The sequence below is a fragment of the Panulirus ornatus genome, chromosome 4 (assembly GCF_036320965.1).
Source record: "Panulirus ornatus isolate Po-2019 chromosome 4, ASM3632096v1, whole genome shotgun sequence".
Classification (NCBI taxonomy): domain Eukaryota; kingdom Metazoa; phylum Arthropoda; class Malacostraca; order Decapoda; family Palinuridae; genus Panulirus; species Panulirus ornatus.
The window spans coordinates 3,390,742-3,409,024 of NC_092227.1; the positions used below are offsets into that span (position 1 = coordinate 3,390,742).

Below are 18,283 nucleotides of genomic sequence, written 5' to 3' on the forward strand. Positions count from 1 at the left end.
TACAGTTCAAGATAATTCTCCACAAATCATCTCATTACGACTCATTCTTCCCCTCCAGGTAATTAATTCCATGGTTAATAACCCTTCTACCCTCCAGGTCACGCCATAACCCGCCACCATGGCACCATCTCCTTTTACGGCAGCATATCGCCATAACCCGCCACCATCTCCCACAGGCGCATATCGTGAACCGTCAGTGGCGCGTGTACGGCCGTGGGGAGGGCATGCTGGAGGGGTCGCTGGACGGTGGGAACTTACTGGCCGTAACGGACAACGTGGTACAACCCTACTACCACGTCCGACTCTATGTGTCACATCACCAGCTGGAGTGGCGTTACGGTAGACAGGTGAGGAGAGCCACAAAGTCAGTCATATCATGGAGGAGGCCCTTCTTTGTTTGTCTGTCCGTCTGTGTTCAGTACGTTGGTCCTGTCCTGTTTGTTACGGTGTGGCCTTCTCTTCCATCACCACACTCAAAAAAAAAAAAAAGGTAGATAATAATGATAATAATAATGATAATGATGATAGTGATGATAGTAGTAGTAGTAGTGGTTGTGGTGGTAGTAATGATAATTTTCCAACTCCCAAAACCTTTCCCTCCAGTTTACAATCAAGATCTTTTCGTGGCTCAAATCTCCAGCCACCACCGAGTATTGTGGTGATGAACCATAAACACAGTGAGAATGTATGCGGACTTATAATTGTCTTGAACACTTACAGGTGTTTAGGAATTGCGGGCGATGGTTTTAACTCGGTGACGGCCTTAATGACGCTGGCAGTCGATAGGCTTAAAACCCAACTCAACATTTAAACATCGAGTGCTCTACAGTACAACTTTACATCACTTAATTTTAAACTTATAACCGATATATATATATATATATATATATATATATATATATATATATACATATATATATATATATATATATATATATATATATATATATATATATATGTATATATATATATATATATATATATATATATATATATATATATATATATATGCCATAAAATTTTCTATGTAAAATTCCTGTACTATGAAGATAGACTTCACTCATGTGCATATACAAAGCGTTGAAGCATCAAGCTCCACTTTGACCTTAAACTCTGTTGTGATTGATCAACTGGTTACCATGTAATTTGTCAGCTGGATATTTTCAACTGATTAGCTGACTGAATTCAATATACCTTTCTTTGTATATCACACACACACACACACACACACACACACACACACTATAGGTACAGATGTATTGATATGTATATGCGTATTCTGATAAGTTATTTCTTCCAGTTTAATGTTACTGACCTCAGTTTTTGATGTCTTCGTACTGAAGTAATATTGACTCCACTTTACCATCTGTATTATCCTTGTCTTCAGTATTTTCACAGAATGACCAGTCATCCTTAAGACTTTTTATATGGTTCTTTTTCATTAATTAATTAATATACTCAGAAATAAATAGTTTTCCTTTTATTTCCCAAATAGTTTGGCGGCCGCCGCGGGTCGGTGGGAGGGAAAGCTGTGTTTGAGCTAGGCGGAGGCGGTGTGGGCAGTGGTGAGGACAGGCTATACATCGGCCTCAACAGGATCATTGGGGGACCGTGGAGGTACGGCGTCGGCCTCTGCCACGTCACCATCGCTCTACTGGATGGAGAACGTGAGTACGATACACTTGCTTTAAATCACTTACATCCTCGCACTCCTCTTTTTGTCTCCCTCTGTCTTCATGCTTACTCGTTTTTTTGTCATGAGAATTTGTACGAAAATAGACTTATATGCATATTGATAATAGATGTGGAAAGAACGTGCAAAAATATTATTTTTGTTACTCAGCATACACCATTGTTTATTTCTGTGTTAGAAAGATAAGTTCTGATAGAGAAAAATTGTCACTTGACAGTAGATTAAGGTACTGAATTTAAATACTTATCAGGAGAATGTGATCAAGTTTTGAGTACCCGTTCTTGAAAGAATTAACGGTGAATATGTTTCATATTGAGACTGTGGTCAGGTATGGCACAGAAGGTGGGTGAGGACTCTGTGTCGGCCAGCTTTAGTACCGTAAAGTTATCCCTCCATTAAATACCACACGAATGTGTTCAAAATTGAAATTCGAAGACAACCCAAGAAAGAATTCCTAACGCATTGGCTTTGCAGTTAAGGAAGCAATTCTTCCTTATTTCAGTGTTGATACCGTTACAATTATCGTAATTAGTACAGAAATTAAAGGTTATCGTAACGCTAGTATGTGAATTGCCTGATACAGTCGAAATCCAAAGACACCATCGGTACATTTCAGAATGGAGGCAAAATGAGCAGCATTGTGTCTGCATAGTTTGCTAGTTGAGACTGTGATATATTCCACGGCCGGAAGGAAAGCTGGAAAGAAACTTAGAAATTGATATCGAGGAAACTACATACTCCGAGCTTCGTATCAAGGTGTCATGGTTTCATCGACCACAGAGCCAGTGTGCGCGGCGATTGCCACACTGACGCGGAAGGACAATATTTATGCATTATTCAATCACTCTTGTCCTTAAGTTCCCTGATACCGTGGATCGTATTACGCCTAGATTTTTGTACCTTTAGATGGTAAAATCTTTGAGAGACCCATGTCACTTATAAGTGTTTGATGCATTAGTTTCCAAGTTACCTTCGTGGCTGCGAGACTCTAGTGATGCAAGATTGTGAGTTTCAGCTTAGCAAGTCTTTCATTTTTGTTTTCTTTGCAGGACTAGGTACACTTTTCGTTCATCCAGTTTGAGGAACACTCGGCAAATAAATTTCTTAATAAAACTGGACTTACTTTCGTACTTTGAACTTGACTGTCATCAACTGGTAGCCGTTAAGCCAGAATCAATACTAAGCATTAAATATGCATTGTAAAATAATCTCAATATTACTAATGATTTATAGATACTTGTAGAATAATCTGAATAGCACGTATGATTTATAGGTAACACTGTTGCAGCTTTTGGCCCTGGGAAGAATATTTATTCCAAGGGACAAATTGAAAAATAAAGAAAAAAGATGAATAAAAGACTTTATACGAGAAGAAAGGGAAATACAATTGAAGTAGAATACGAGTGGGTTGTTCACCTAACGGAGACAAAAGTAACCCATAATGAGTTATTATGATGATACTGTAATTGTTCTTCAGTTACGACCATAAGTGCTTTAAGGATACATTTACCAAAAACTTCGAGACTGCGAATTATGTCTTCAAGACTTTGCCCTAATCGTTGTTATGTTGGTAGATTCGTCAGCTCTGCGCCTTGTCTCTTTGCGGCCCTTTTTCTGATCTGACCTAAACTTGTGCATACATGGTTGGTTAGTTGCTTGATTGCTTGTTTTGGCTCTGGGCCTATCGACTACCAGGGATGATAAAGAACATCAACGTCAAGTTATAACCATCAGTCGATTAATCTTGACACTCACAGGTGTTCAGGCTACGCTAAAACCTGAGTCTCGCTGTTTGTGCTGTTGGTGATGGCTACGAATAAGTTTTGAGAAAAGGTGAATTTTAAATCTGTGTAGGTCTGATACCAATTTCTACTTGAGCTTGGAGGGCTTTTTCAAGTCTGACGATTTTACTCAACTCCGGGAATTTCGAGCAAGACAAACTTCAGATGAGAAAAACTCTCCAACTTATGCAGTATAAGACACATTTTACCCAGATTGATGTAATCGTTCGTACTCATTCCAAGTAAGGTACAGTCCGGTGATAATTCAAGTCAATTAATTGAAGATTTGACTCTTAATTGAACCTTCAGTCACTGATAAAGAGACTTGAAGAGAACGAGCAAGCCGCCTGGGCTGGGCCATCTGCCCTCCCCCAACCTCCCAGGGCTTTGATTAAATTCAAACGCTCGCCCTCATAACTCAACGGGTATCACTCGGCTTAAAGGTCAGCTGCAGGCGGGCTGGCGAAACCCCTCCCCACCCACCTACCCACCCGCTTCCTCCCAGCAGCAGCAGCAGCAGCAACTCACCTGCCACCACACACACCCAACCCCACCCCCACCCAACCTCGTTTATATCATGTGATGAATTATTGTTGAATTAGATCTGATGTGCTTCGCATGATTATAATTGGAAGTCAGCCATGTCTGGATTATCAATATCTGTTACCTGTTGTTTGGTCGGGAGGGAGGGAATTGCCACGGATGTTTTGGATGAAGGGGAAAGATATCAAGTCTGTTTAATAATTCAGTTTCGTTGAATTTGTTGAACATATTGCAGTATTCTGGGCTTTGATATAGACTTGTTAGAATTTTTTTTATTCTGTTACGAAAACAAAAGTGTTGGTCCTCTTACCGAGTAAAAATGGCTGTACTGCAAACTAACTTGGAAGAGAATGGGTGCCCATGCGGTGATCGAAGACGTGGTGAGGCAGACAGACAGAAAACGAGGTGGAGAAAAAAGAAAACGGAATGCAGTCGGCTGTGAAGGAGATAAGTTATAATTGTTTAATATGTGGCTGCGGTTACCTGACGTTTGTTGCAGCTATTTTCTTAGCTGGTTATGACTTACGTATTATGCTCAAAGACGGTGGTCTTTAAGAGCTGTGTTTTAGCTCGTGCGTCAACACGTTCTTGTGCTGTACCGATGACTCTGGTAAGGATTTTTAGCGCAAATGAAACGTACCCTGGTGGCGCAGCGGTTTGCCACGCCGACTGCAAATCTGCCTCCTTGAGTTCGTATCGCCGGCGCGCGGTCAGCAGGTAACCCAGGTGTTGATCTTCCCATGGGGTGGGAAGTTCAATTAGGTAGAAATAGGTTCCGACTCCGGTGGCGGAATGGTTCACCTTTGCTTCGACGGGACTAGCTTGCCTTGTTCGTCTGTACAGGAGGAATATAGTACGTCATGAAACCTTGACATCTCTGGTTGATCCTGTCTGTCCTATAATCGATTGGTAATTGAATATCGCACATGAGGAAGACTGAAGTATTTATATCTATTTTGCAAAGTACTTATCTATTGCATTCTTGTGATATATATATATATATATATATATATATATATATATATATATATATATATTTTTTTTTTTTTTTTTTTTTCAGGGAATCTATTACATTAGCATAAAGAAAAATGGTGGGGGAATTATACTCCGAGTTAACCCGGAACTCTCTATACAAATCCTCTGCTTGTCTTCGATAAGCGCTGTGAGGGAAGGTGTTCCCTACTTTCTCCCAACCTAAGGGATATTTCCACAAGGTTTAGTCCAAATCCTTCCGTTGATCTTTGAAAAAAGTGCGCTAGAGACGGAAAAACACAGAGACACGCACACACTGGTTTTAATACTACACCTTCCCGCCTTCAGGCAGAAGGGGTTAAGGGTTTGCCATTGTCCATTGGCAGGGACCATTTACAGACGCACACGCTCACACACACACACACACACACACACACACACACACACACACACACACACTCATATACACATACACGCACTCTACATCAGTTGTAAGGGTACATCAAGCTACTTTTATTAATGTTTGTATGTTTGAGAATGTACTGTGGGCGAACTGAGTGTGTGTGTGTGTGTGTGTGTGTGTGTGTGTGTGTGTGTGTGTGTGTGTAACCGAGATTGTCCAGTAAGATGTGTACACTAAGATGTAGGTGTGTGCAGCTGTAAGAGGAGATTATGTGCACAGACGTGGCTCATGTTTACATAAGCATAACGTCGTGTAGAAAGGTGTGAGGATTGTGTGTGCAGTCGTGGGTGTCTTGTCCAAGGGCGGGCGCGGGTGTCTTGCGCTTGGAGTAGGCGTGGGTGTCTGAAGTATGGGTGGGCGTGTGAGTCTGAAGTATGGGTGTGGGCGTGGGTATCTTGTGCATGGGCTGATGTAGGTGTCATCTGCATGTGTCGGAGTGGGTGTTTGTGTATGGATGGGGACGTGTACCTTGTGCATGAGCGGGAGTGTGTCTTGTACAGGGACGAGCGTGGGTGTCTTGAGCATGGGCGGGCGTGGGTGTCATGTGCATGGGTAAGCAGCGTTGGCGTCTCGCGCATGAGTGTACTTGAGTGTCTTATGGATGGGCTGGCATGGATGTCGTCTGCATATGGCGTCATGAGGGTGTGTCAAAGCATGAGCGAGCGTGGGTATTTTGAACATGGGTTGACGTGGGTGTCTTGTGCATGGGACCGCCGTCGGCTTCTTAAGCTTGGGCGTTTTGTTCAGTGGCAGGGTTGTACAGCACACGTACATGGGTGCCGTGAACGCTGGTGTGCAGGGCGTGGGTGTCGTGAACGCTTGTGTGCAGGGCATGACTGTCGTGAACGCTTGTGAGCAGGGCGTGGGTGTCGTGGACACTGGTGTTCAGGGCGTGGTTGTCGTGAACACTGGTGTTCAGGGCGTGGCTGTCGTGAACACTGGTGTGCAGGGCGTGGGTGTCGTGAACAGATGAATGGGCGCAGTGCGTCGACTCGAGCATGATGCTGAGAAGTTGGCGTGGGCGTGGGCGTACTGTACAGAAGAGTGAGCGGGATACACCGGTGAGTGGGCGTGATACACAGAGAGCTGGGCATAATGCACGGAGAAGCGAGAGTGATACAGAGGGATGAGCGTGATGCACAGAGGTGTGGGCGTGATGCACAGAGGTGTGGGCGTGATGCACAGAGGCGTGGGCGTGGTGCACGGAGGCGTGGGCGTGACAGGGGTGAGGAGGGCGGTGGGCAGGCCAGGTGTGTGGAGATCCGTGTAGGGCAGTGCAGGTGGAACACCATATTTGTGGCAGTGTTGGCGGGCTAGACGGGCTGCCTGTGTAGACGATGGTGGGCCCCCTAGCGCGACCGGCCTGCGTGGGCGTCGTGTGATGGTGGTAGTGGTGGTTGGTGGTGGTAGTAGTTGTAGTAGTGGTAGTAGTAGTAGTAGTGGTAATAGTGGTAGTGGGGGTGGTGATGGTGTTGGCAGTAGTGGTGGCAAAGTTAGGCAGGGCAGTGGTGTCCCGAGCGTGGCCAGAAGGTGTGGTGGTGGTGGTGGTAGGGTGTGTGTGTGTGTGTGTGTGTGTGGCTGCCTGCCCCGCGCACCCCCTTGCCCCACCACCACCACCTCCTCCATCACCACTCCTACCTACCTACCTACCTCCTCCTCCTCCTCCCCCACCACCACTCCTCCACCACCACTACCACCACCTCTCCACCACCACCACCACCACCACCACCACCCGACACCCTTGAGTCAACAGCGGCCTGCAGCGCTGGCCACCGCCGCACCAGCCCTGCTGCAGCCCTGGTCATCTATAGTGTCAGTCTGCTTGTGTTAGTGTGTACATGACCCTCTCCCGCCCTCCGCCCTCTCCCACTCCACCACACACCTGCCTCCCCCAGGTGACTGAGACACCCGCCTCCCCCAGGTGACTGAGACATCTGCCTCTATCAGGTGATTACAGCAGGTGGTTGCGACAGGTGTGTTCCGCCAGGTGACTGCAACACCTGCCCCAATCAGGTGATTACGATAGGTGCCTCCAGCAGGTGATTGCGACAGGTGCCTCTACGAGGTGTTTACGACAGGTGCCTCCACCAGGTGATTGCGACAGGTGCCTCCACCATGTGGTTACGACAGGTGCCTCCACCAGGTGGTTACGACAGGTGCCTCCACCAGGTGATTGCGACAGGTGCCTCCACCAGGTGATTGCGACATATGCCTCTACTATGTGATTGCGACTGGTGCCTCTACCAGGTGATTGCGACAGGTGTCTCCACCATGTGGTTACGACAGGTGCCTCTACAAGGTTCCGGCAAGTGTCTGTTACAAATAACCAATAAATAACCCCGTGACAGGTGGCATAAAGAGAAGGTGGCTTTCCAGGGGCTTCCACCAACTTGTGTGTGCGACAATGGATACGTCACTTAGTTTTTACATCGATGTCTAGGACGTTTGGATCTTACGTCAGTGGTTGTCGTACCGTGCTGATTAGGCTGTTGGCTGTGACGAGTGATTACCATTGAGCGGTAGGTGGTTAATTAGACTATGGCTCTGAAGGAGGGATCGACAGCCTGTAATAAGAGAGAGAGAGAGAGAGAGAGAGAGAGAGAGAGAGAGAGAGAGAGAGAGAGAGAGAGAGAGAGAGAGAGGACGGATCCCGTCAACAGGTGGCTGTCATTGCTACAGCAGGTGGCTATCTCAGCTACAACAGGTGGCTACCTCGGCCACACCAGATGGCTACCATGCTCACAACAGTTGGTTACCACGGCTCCAACAGGTGGTTATCACGGTTACAACAGGTGGTTACCACTGTTACAACACGTGGCTATCGTGGTCACAACAGGTTGGCTACCGCGGTTACAATAAGTTGGCTATCACGGTCACAACAGGTGGCTACGACACGTCCTTGCGACACACCGGGGATGCAGAACCTGTGGACGAGGGCTTGAGAAGAAGAGGATGAGGAGGAGGAGGAGGAGGAGGGAGCATGAGGAGGTGGACGGTGCATTACTCCCTCCTGGTAATGTGCCGTGAGAGGAGCTCGAGCCGGTCAGCCGTCCTGCCGGCCAGCCAGCCTCCCCAGCCGTCCAGCCAGGTCCCCCTGCCTCATCCCAGGACCAGCGACGAGAGAGGTCAACCCAGGCGCTCTCCCGGCCTCTCCCAGGACCTCGCTTCAACCCTAGCACCTATTTGGCCTCAAGGAATCCACCTGTTCATCACCTGTGTAACCTCAGACACCCGCCTCCCGCCAGTCTTGCCAGCTGTTCGCCACGTGTTCAGTGTCCATATCGCAATATCTTATTCTTGACGATACGTTTTACGTCCTCACTCACGTCCTGTCATCCGTACCTCCTGTCCAGTCATCCACACTTCACGTCTTGTCATCCACACCTCTTGTCCTGTCATCCACACTTCACGTCTTGTCATCCACACCTCTTGTCCTGTCATCCACACTTCATGTCCTGTCATCCACACTTCACGTCCTGTTCATCCACACCTCTTGTCCTGTCATCCACACTTCACGTCCTGTCATCCATACTTCACGTCTTGTCATCCACACCTCTTGTCCTGTCATCCACACTTAACGTCCTGTCATGCACACATGTCCAGTCATCCACACTTCACGACCTGTCATCCACACTTCACGTCCTGTCATCCACACCTGTCCAGTCATCCACACTTCACGTCGTCATCCACACCTCCCGTCACTACCTCCCACAATATGTCTTTGGTCGTCTCGAACTAAACCTGTATATTTTTTCTTTTTTTTCTTGTCAGCACGTACTGCGCATCGTGTCTACACTCATACATTCCCGTCCCCACACTCTTTGTATGTGTAGACCTGACTGTGTCCGCTATGCGTACTTTTCCTGATCATATACATTTCGTCCGGACCTCCAATTGTACCTTATTTTTTTTTTTTTTGTCTCATCGTAAGACACGTTATGTCGACCCTTATACCGAAGTTTTTCTGAGACGCACTTCTACCGGATCTCCAAATACCTTTATGCGTTTCTTCTCACGTTATATCTCCGGGTAGCTGTTAACCTTGCCGTGTTATTTGACTCTTTACACATAGTTCCAGCCTTTCCCATACTCTCCTTTGGGGTACATTCGTTATTGTATATTTTCTTGGAGCAGTGTTCTATTGTGTTAACGTACCATCGTGACAGTGGTGTTTGCTCCTGTGTGTGGAAACATGAGCCTTTGATAATCTTCAACACTCGTCTCATCTACGATTGTTTCTGGTAACTGATTTGGAAGTTGTGTGTCCGCTTCTTGTTATCCGCTGAAAGTGAGTTGGTGGGATGAAAGATGACAACAAGGAACATCTTTGTGAAACGTGTGAATTTGAGTGACGGTACCAAGGTGTCGGACTGGCGTCGTCTGTGGTTCAAAATTGGCGTCGCATCCTCTTCCTTCCGCCCGTCCATCATACTTGGTCTCGACCTTTACACCCGTGATGTCCGACGGCACACACACACACACACACACACACATAGATCTCGGTCAGTACACCAGTTGTTACCGTCCTGATTTCTGTTAACTCGCAGCGAGTATCGAGTTTGGATCACATGGCTGGGAGTTCGATCAGTCTTTGTCACACCCATACACGCCCGAGCCTTCGTAGCGCAGTGGTTTGCCTGGCGACCCACCCGTCTTAACTGGCCAGGGTTCGAATACCGAAGAGGGAAGACGCCAGCTCAGAACATAGCCAGCTGTTTATCCTTTAATTTAGGGCTGGTCGATGAATGAGTACTGGAGGAGTGTGGGTGTGTACATGTAAGTGTATATGTTGTAAGTTCTCTGTTCTTGATGTTACCTCGCTAGCGCGGGAAATGGCGAATATGTGTGGATGGAATGGATTATAAGATTTAGACCGCGGGCAACGCGAGTAGAAAATTCCCTCCCCTTAACACATACACGTAAACAAGAGACTCAGGATGGTAATCCTCCCCTCTCTTTTTTTTTTTGTTTTTTTAATTTTCCAAAAGAAGGAACAGAGAAGGGGGCCAGGTGAGGATATTCACTCAAAGGCCCAGTCCTCTGTTCTTAACGCTACCTCGCTACCGCGGGAAATGGCGAATAGTATGAAAGAAATAAATAAAAATATATATATATATATATATATATATATATATATATATATATATATATATATATACAGAGAGAGAGAGAGAGAGAGAGAGAGAGAGAGAGAGAGGGGGGGGGGGGTAATAGTAGGTAATTACACACTAGCGCTAATCCTCTGAGTTGCAGCACATTAGTCGTGGACGGAGTGCCATCATCATTACTCAGTTATCCAGACCCCACGCAACAAGCAGCCGACGGCACTCAGCACCTGGGAGGGAGGAAGGAAGGGATAGGGAGGGGAGGTTCGAGACGCAGTGTCTTATTTACGTTGTTACATCGCAGTTTTAAGTGTTGGGGGGAAATAACGTCATGCGGATCCTCATGTGAGAAGTTTGTAGGCAAACTTTCTGAGGACTGCAAGGTCAAGACCAGGCCACCTTGAAGCCTCCCGTAGGGGGTTCGACTCTCCCGGACGCAGAGCATTATGTCGAAGTTAAGATGTAATGAATGATATACCGATAGAAAACAGGGATAAGGAATTATTTCATATTCAAAAAATATTCAGAGAACTTTATGAATTGTATTAGTTTCTTGTGTCATATCTGTGCCTCGTAAGAAACTGAGAATCTTTAAATGTGTGAAATTGAAATGAACCGTGATTATAATGAAGAGTTTATTTCTTGATAACTGGAAAGCAATCGCAGAACTTTTTATGTGTGCGCGTATGCATGATATATATATATATATATATATATATATATATATATATATATATATATATATATATATATATATATATATATATATATATATTACCGGAATCTGCCTGCTTGAGGTTACATGGCAAGCGAAAAGTCACTTCTACCGAGGCTGTATCTTCGTCCTGTGACAGAACCGAGTACAGTCTTGTCTGAGAACATCTTGCTCCAAAGGAATGCATTCTGTCAGCATATTAGCATAGCGCAGCCTTGGAGCGGTATTAACCCCTGGATAAGGGGTCCTATGGTTATAAGCCCAGGACCCCTTCATGGAAGGGCCCTTGACGTAAAATATATATATATATATATATATATATATATATATATATATATATATATATATATATATATATATATATATATATATAATTTATTCATACTTGATCGCCGTTTCCGGCGTTAGCTGCTTAGGGCCAGGAACAGAGGAAGAAAGGCCACATTTGCGTACATCCATTCTCTGGCAGTTATGTGTAATGCAATGAAACCACTGCTCCCTTTCCATAACCAGGCCCCACAGACTTTCCATAGTTAACCCGAGACGCTTCACATGCCCTGGTTTAGTCCATTGACAGCATGTCGACCCCACTATATCACATCATTCCAGTTCACTCTATCCCTTGCACACCTCTCACCCTCGTGCATGTTCAGGCCCCGATCGCTGAAATTAGCTTAAAATCAATGAATCGCTATACGTTAAAGTTGCTTCATTACGTTTTCGTCTGCAGTAAATTAAATTTTTAGTCAGATTCCCATATGTTTAGATGAATGTAGTCAGTTAATTCATTAATTTCTTTCCGACACAAAACTCATTTAGCTCTCTTTTATGAACATTGAAAAAGTGATTTGCTATTCTATTGACTCATGACTTTAAGTATTCTCTGCGCACGAATAAGAATTGTTCTTATCCCGGCAGAGACAAGGCAAATATTGTTAAGTTTTCTCTTGAACGCGAATTTACAAAATATTTGATTTGATTGCAGTAACTCCATCTATCATCCTGAAGTGTGACAGGAATGCTTATGTAGATCATTGTATAACCCTTATGGTTGCTTGGTTCAAAGATATAACTGATGGCTGATTTATAAGGTAACGTATGTTATCTTGGGACAAATGATGGCAAATTGATTTCTTCCAGGGAACAACGATTGATAAATTTTTTCTTAGTGAAATGTTGCGTGTCATATGTATAGTACGCAAGAAATCCATGGTGGTTTTACTTTATATTTGATAAGCATATAACTTTTCATTTTCTTTATGCTCACGTTTATATCTTAAAAATGTGGTTTCCATTTTATATTTAAGTATCGTTGGATTCAGTGATCATTGATCATGATATGTCTGAACCTTTAACTTATACGTCGAAGGTTTTTTTTTTTTTGGATGTTGATGGATTTAATGGTTCTGAGATGCAAGATAATCATCAGGTGAGAAATTGTTATAAGAGGAATGGTGTTTGTTGAGTTTACTAGCTGTCAGCTGCTGAGGATATCACGTCAGTCTCCGTATTATTCAAGTTAAACGTCGAACATATATCATGAGACTCGTTAAACTGAAGTCCTTAGTTTCTGGTCATATTAAACACACACACACGCTCATATATATATATATATATATATATATATATATATATATATATATATATATATATATATATATATATATATATATATACATATATTCCTATGAGTCCACGGGGAAAATGAAACACGATAAGTTCCCAAGTGCACTTTCGTGTAAAAATATCACATGTTTACCAAATGACGTCCTAGCTTCGTCTCTTCGATGTATATCAACGGACTTATATTTCTCTCTTGTGTCTCCTCTGATGATGTGATTATTACACGAAAGTGCACTTGGGAACTTATCGTGTTTCATATTCCCCGTGGACTCGTTGGAATATCTTCATCACGCGCAAAATTGTGATCCTTTCCAATATATATATATATATATATATATATATATATATATATATATATATATATATATATATATATATATATATATATATATATATATATCCCTGGGGATAGGGGAGAAAGAATACTTCCCACGTATTCCCTGCGTGTCGTAGAAGGCGACTAAAAGGGGAGGGAGCGGGGGGCTGGAAATCCTCCCCTCTCGTTTTTTTTTTAATTTTCCAAAAGAAGGAACAGAGAATTGGGCCAGGTGAGGGTATTCCCTCAAGGCCCAGTCCTCTGTTCTTAACGCTACCTCGCTAATGCGGGAAATGGCGAATAGTTTGAAAGAAAAAGAAAAAAAAAAAAAAAAAAAAATATATATATATATATATATATATATATATATATATATATATATATATATATATATATATACTTGTGTGTGTGTGTGTGTGTGTGTGTGTTCTCCATTTTTGGTATTTTAGTTCCTTTGAATTAGTGAAAGGGCGTAAAGATTAACTCTTTTATAAAGGTTTCCCCTTCGGTGTAACCGCATGACAGTAGTCATGTAACGGTTGGACAGTTTCCGTCATTACTGTCAAATAAACTTAGAAGTTTGTTACATAAATTCTAACGCTCTTTTGGCTACCTCTTTACTGAAGCACTGAAGACGAGGTCTATGTAATTAAATGTAAACGAAGACTCATTATACAGTCGAGTTTATGTATATTATTCTTTGGTTTTACATTGGAATTATGCGGGGTTTTTCTCTTTGCATTCGTTTCATTATCTGTATCATCGCCCAAAAAGAATCGTAGAATTAATCTTTTGTGTAAAATTCTCTTATATGTCATGTAGAGCTTTCAACCAAACCTCGTTCGCTTTAGGTTTGTAAAGTTATCCATTTCGGACAGACTGAAGAATGTGCGATATACAGACAAACGGACGAGAATCGATGGACGAAGGTACGCACGACAAATTAAAAAACAAACGACAGACGAAGAAACATCTGCATTATTGTGAGCTAACACTCCTGACTGGGTCGTTTGAGCAGACGAGAAACTTTTGACAGAAATATATGGGTTTGGTGTTCGTTCCCTTCCAAATATGCTTGATAAAGAGTTTTTAAGAGGCTTCCAGCTGAGAATTTGTACGTTTTACCAGCTGGACATTTCGTATAGACGATCTCCTTGTACTAGCATTTGAAATTTCTTATGAATCATGTGATGCTGAAGATATCTATTTGTATTCCTCTGTGATTTCCAATAATCCAGAATATTGATGAATTTCTGGAGGGAGAAAGGATTTGGCAAGTCGTTTCCAACACTGCGTGTCTCATCTTTCACCCTCCCGATCCCACTTAAACAAAACGATATCAGCTGCCTTTGGACAGCTAAAGATCTTGCAGTTAGTGAATATTTACGCATGTTTCCGTAATATATATATATATATATATATATATATATATATATATATATATATATATATATATATATATATATATATATATATATATATATAAGATTGCCAAGAGGGTCACAATATTTTTAATAACTGAAGATATCATCTGCTACTGACGGTACGATCTCTCGTTACCTTTTAAAGTTCTTGGTTTGCTTTGGAATACCACCACCTCAAGAAATCAGGAAATCTCACCAAACCTCTGGGGTCATAGAGAGAATAATGGCTCAAACCAACAATTACATAAATTTGTAATATAGTTGTTTTTGCCATGACCCGTATCATTGTAACTGCACTGTTTACTAAGTACGTGGATTGTGCATGGAATTCATTTGGGATGAAGCAGTTAATTACAATTCACACACAACACACACCTCCACGTGACCCTATTAGTACTACACTTACACACGGGTCGCCCCGTGCCAGTAATGGCACCCTGAACACATAAACCTTATCTGTGCTAGTAACACCACACCTGGGAACTGACTTTCTTGACGCATGTTTACACACACATACACACACTACACGATTTGTATTTCCTTGTTATTTCTTAATAACATGGTAAGATTTATTGTTCTCTTCAGTTGTAAAAATCTGCCTTGAGGACATGTTTGAACAGCGTCATACTTCACAGACGAATATATGTATATACTGATTATTCATCACCATCGGCTTGTATACTGTTTTCCTGTGGCTGTATACATAAACAGACATGGACTGATGGCTGTGGTCGCTTGTCTGAATGATGGCTTGGTAGTTCTCTCGGCTTTAGGCTTATAGATTACAAGGGTCATTAACTCCTACGTTATTATTTTCGGAACAATTCGAAACAACTTCCTCAAAGTGTTCAAGATCATTATAAGACCTTACAGTATCGTTTTTACCGTATGTATGACGTTTGACGAATATTGTTATGTTATTGGAAGTTTGGTTCGCCAGATGTCACTAGTACCCTGTTATCATGGCGTCTCGCTACTCTTCCTTACAGCCATGCAATTTTCGACTTATCTTGGAGTTACTCATGATGGAACATGAAATTTTCATATCAACGCCTCACGTGACGTTAATACCATTCTGACTAGATGGTAGATTTTTTAATCGTCCTGCCCACGAGTGGCAGATATATGATTAACGACAGGATTTGTTTAACGCAAGAGGAACAGGGTATCAGTTTATCAAAATAACTGGTAGTCCAACGAGAACTTGCACGAAAGACTTCCATCACTAATTTCATTCTATAATATTTAATGGTGTAGCGTTTGGCGTTGGTGGCCGTGACGAATTCACGGGTTCCCCAGGGTTGGGCGCATAGGTTCGGATCCTGTTTACGGCAGTCAACCCACCGTGCCGTCTCAGCGAATTTAAAAGAGAAAAAAGAAGTATGTATATAAAGCTCATAGTTCCACAGTGTTGATTATATCGGCATCGTTCATCAACACTTAGAACCAGTAATTGTTATGTGTGTTGTACGTTTAATAGTTATCTATTATTAAGTGGTCATATAGCCATAATTTGAATGAGGCAAAGCAAACATTCAAATAGGTTAAAAAATGATTATTATTAATTTCTGACTAAGCTTTTTTTTCTTTTTTTTTTTTTCAACTGCACGTCTGTTATAAATGTTGGTAGATTTAATGGCTGTCGGCTGCTGAGTGGTCATTAAGCCAAATATCGTTACGAAGAAGTTAAAGATACTTATTTTGAAAATGGTTTTCATTATGAAAAATACGAAGAAGTCCGCACCACAGGTATTGAACAAGTGGCTGATGTACTTTGTGTCGCTTTATACATGTGGTATTTCTTGGTTAGTTAAACTTGATTCAGTTACTTATTCTACATCTCCTTCTCTTCCCAAAGTTTGTTACTAATGTTTATACATATGCTTATTGGACACAGTGGCTATCGATGATATTTGTCATTAAGATAAAGATCGCGTTACACTTGAAAAGAAAATTCAATTGTATTTAACAATCTGTTCAAAAGCTTTACGTTTTAATTTTTTCCAGAGGTACTAAGGCAGTTTAGTAAACTGATCTGATTAAAGTTTGTTAGCTACGTAATCATAGTGGTACAATTAGAACTGGCTTATATTATTTTACAGTATCGCGTGTTTAATGGTAATAAGGATGTCAATAATTCCTCAGGTTAAAGTTGATGAATACCGAACCCTCTCAATCTTTTTTTCCCTGTGTGCAGCTTTCGATAATGAGTTACAGAGGACCTGTTTGAAGTGAGTGTAATTCTGTTGACATGGCTCTGAAAATTGGGATGGATAATTTGTGACTATGGTGTTAAAGAATTTATTATTATTATTATCATTATTATTATTATTATTATTATTATTATTATTATTATTAGTAGTAGTAGTAGTAGTAGTAGTAGTTCCACACATATTCGCTGTTTTCCGCGTTAGCGAGGTAGCGTCATGAACAGGCTACAAACGGCCTTACTGTTATCATTATTATTATCATTATTATCATCATTATTAATATTATTATTATTATTATTATTGCGGCCTTTGTTAAAACAGTGTTAACCATAAAACAAAAGGGAAAGAACCAAATACAAAGCGCAGGTGTAAGCGGTCATAGAAATATTCTTAACATTTGAAGATGTTCAAGATGTTTCGTCTGGTGGTCATAGTTTAATGTTTAATGGTCTTAATGACCCTTAGCAGTTTACAGGCCTGACACCAGAGTAATCGACCAACCAAATCAGAAAGACTATAAACACGGTGAGAGCGTGAATGGTCGTAAAATTATCTTGAACGCTTCAAGAATGTGTTCAAGATTACATTGATGGTTATGACTTGATAGCAATTGATATTTAACGGAGTTACCCCCTCCCCCCATTTTTTTTTTTTTTTTTAGACGCAGGTATTTCTTTTTTCTTCTTTTACGTGGAAATCGTCAGCCGTGAATGTCAGCTCCAATAAAGACTTCTTTTACCCCAGGCAATGGATGAAAGTCCTCATCGAGGCTGGGCTGTGGCTGAAAGGTAGAAGAAAATATCGAAAATGTGAAGAAAAGATTGACGTAAATATGGAAGAAATCCATCTTTTGTTAACGTCTGGATCTTCCACTGTTCTTGTCTAGGATAGTGTATCATCATTAGGGCCTGGGGAGCAGGAGGAGAAACCCGGCCAGGTCGCTCTGCCTCCCTGCCGATCCTAGTCTCTGATATTCTAATGCAATGCTGAATATAAAAGTGAAAGATTTGAGCGCCGCTTTATTTATCGCGCAAGCACGGCAGTGCCCTTATGTGGCAACAAAACTGGATTTAACTTATGATAACGAAGCCGAAGAATAAGAATATATGTATATATATATGAGATGTTTGAGGACAGTGTGTGGTGTGAGGTGGTTTGATAGAGTAAGTAATGTAAGGGTAAGAGAGACGTGTGGAAATAAAAAGAGCGTGGTTGAGAGAGCAGAAGAGGGTGTTTTGAAATGGTTTGGGCACATGGAGAGAATGAGTGAGGAAAGATTGACCAAGAGGATATATGTGTCGGAGGTGGAGGGAACGAGGAGAAGTGGGAGACCAAATTGGAGGTGGAAAGATGGAGTGAAAAAGATTTTGTGTGATCGGGGCCTGAACATGCAGGAGGGTGAAAGGAGGGCAAGGAATAGAGTGAATTGGATCGATGT

General features: G+C 42.2%; 1 protein-coding gene across 1 annotated transcript in view; it reads left to right on the top strand.

Moving 5' to 3' along the window:
* Positions 1-18,283, top strand: part of LOC139765239 (uncharacterized) — a 120,228-nt gene that overhangs the window by 38,640 nt on the left and 63,305 nt on the right. Inside the window, 2 exon segments of the mRNA XM_071692579.1 lie at positions 177-347; positions 1,496-1,667. Coding sequence (XP_071548680.1) covers positions 177-347; positions 1,496-1,667 — 343 coding nt within the window.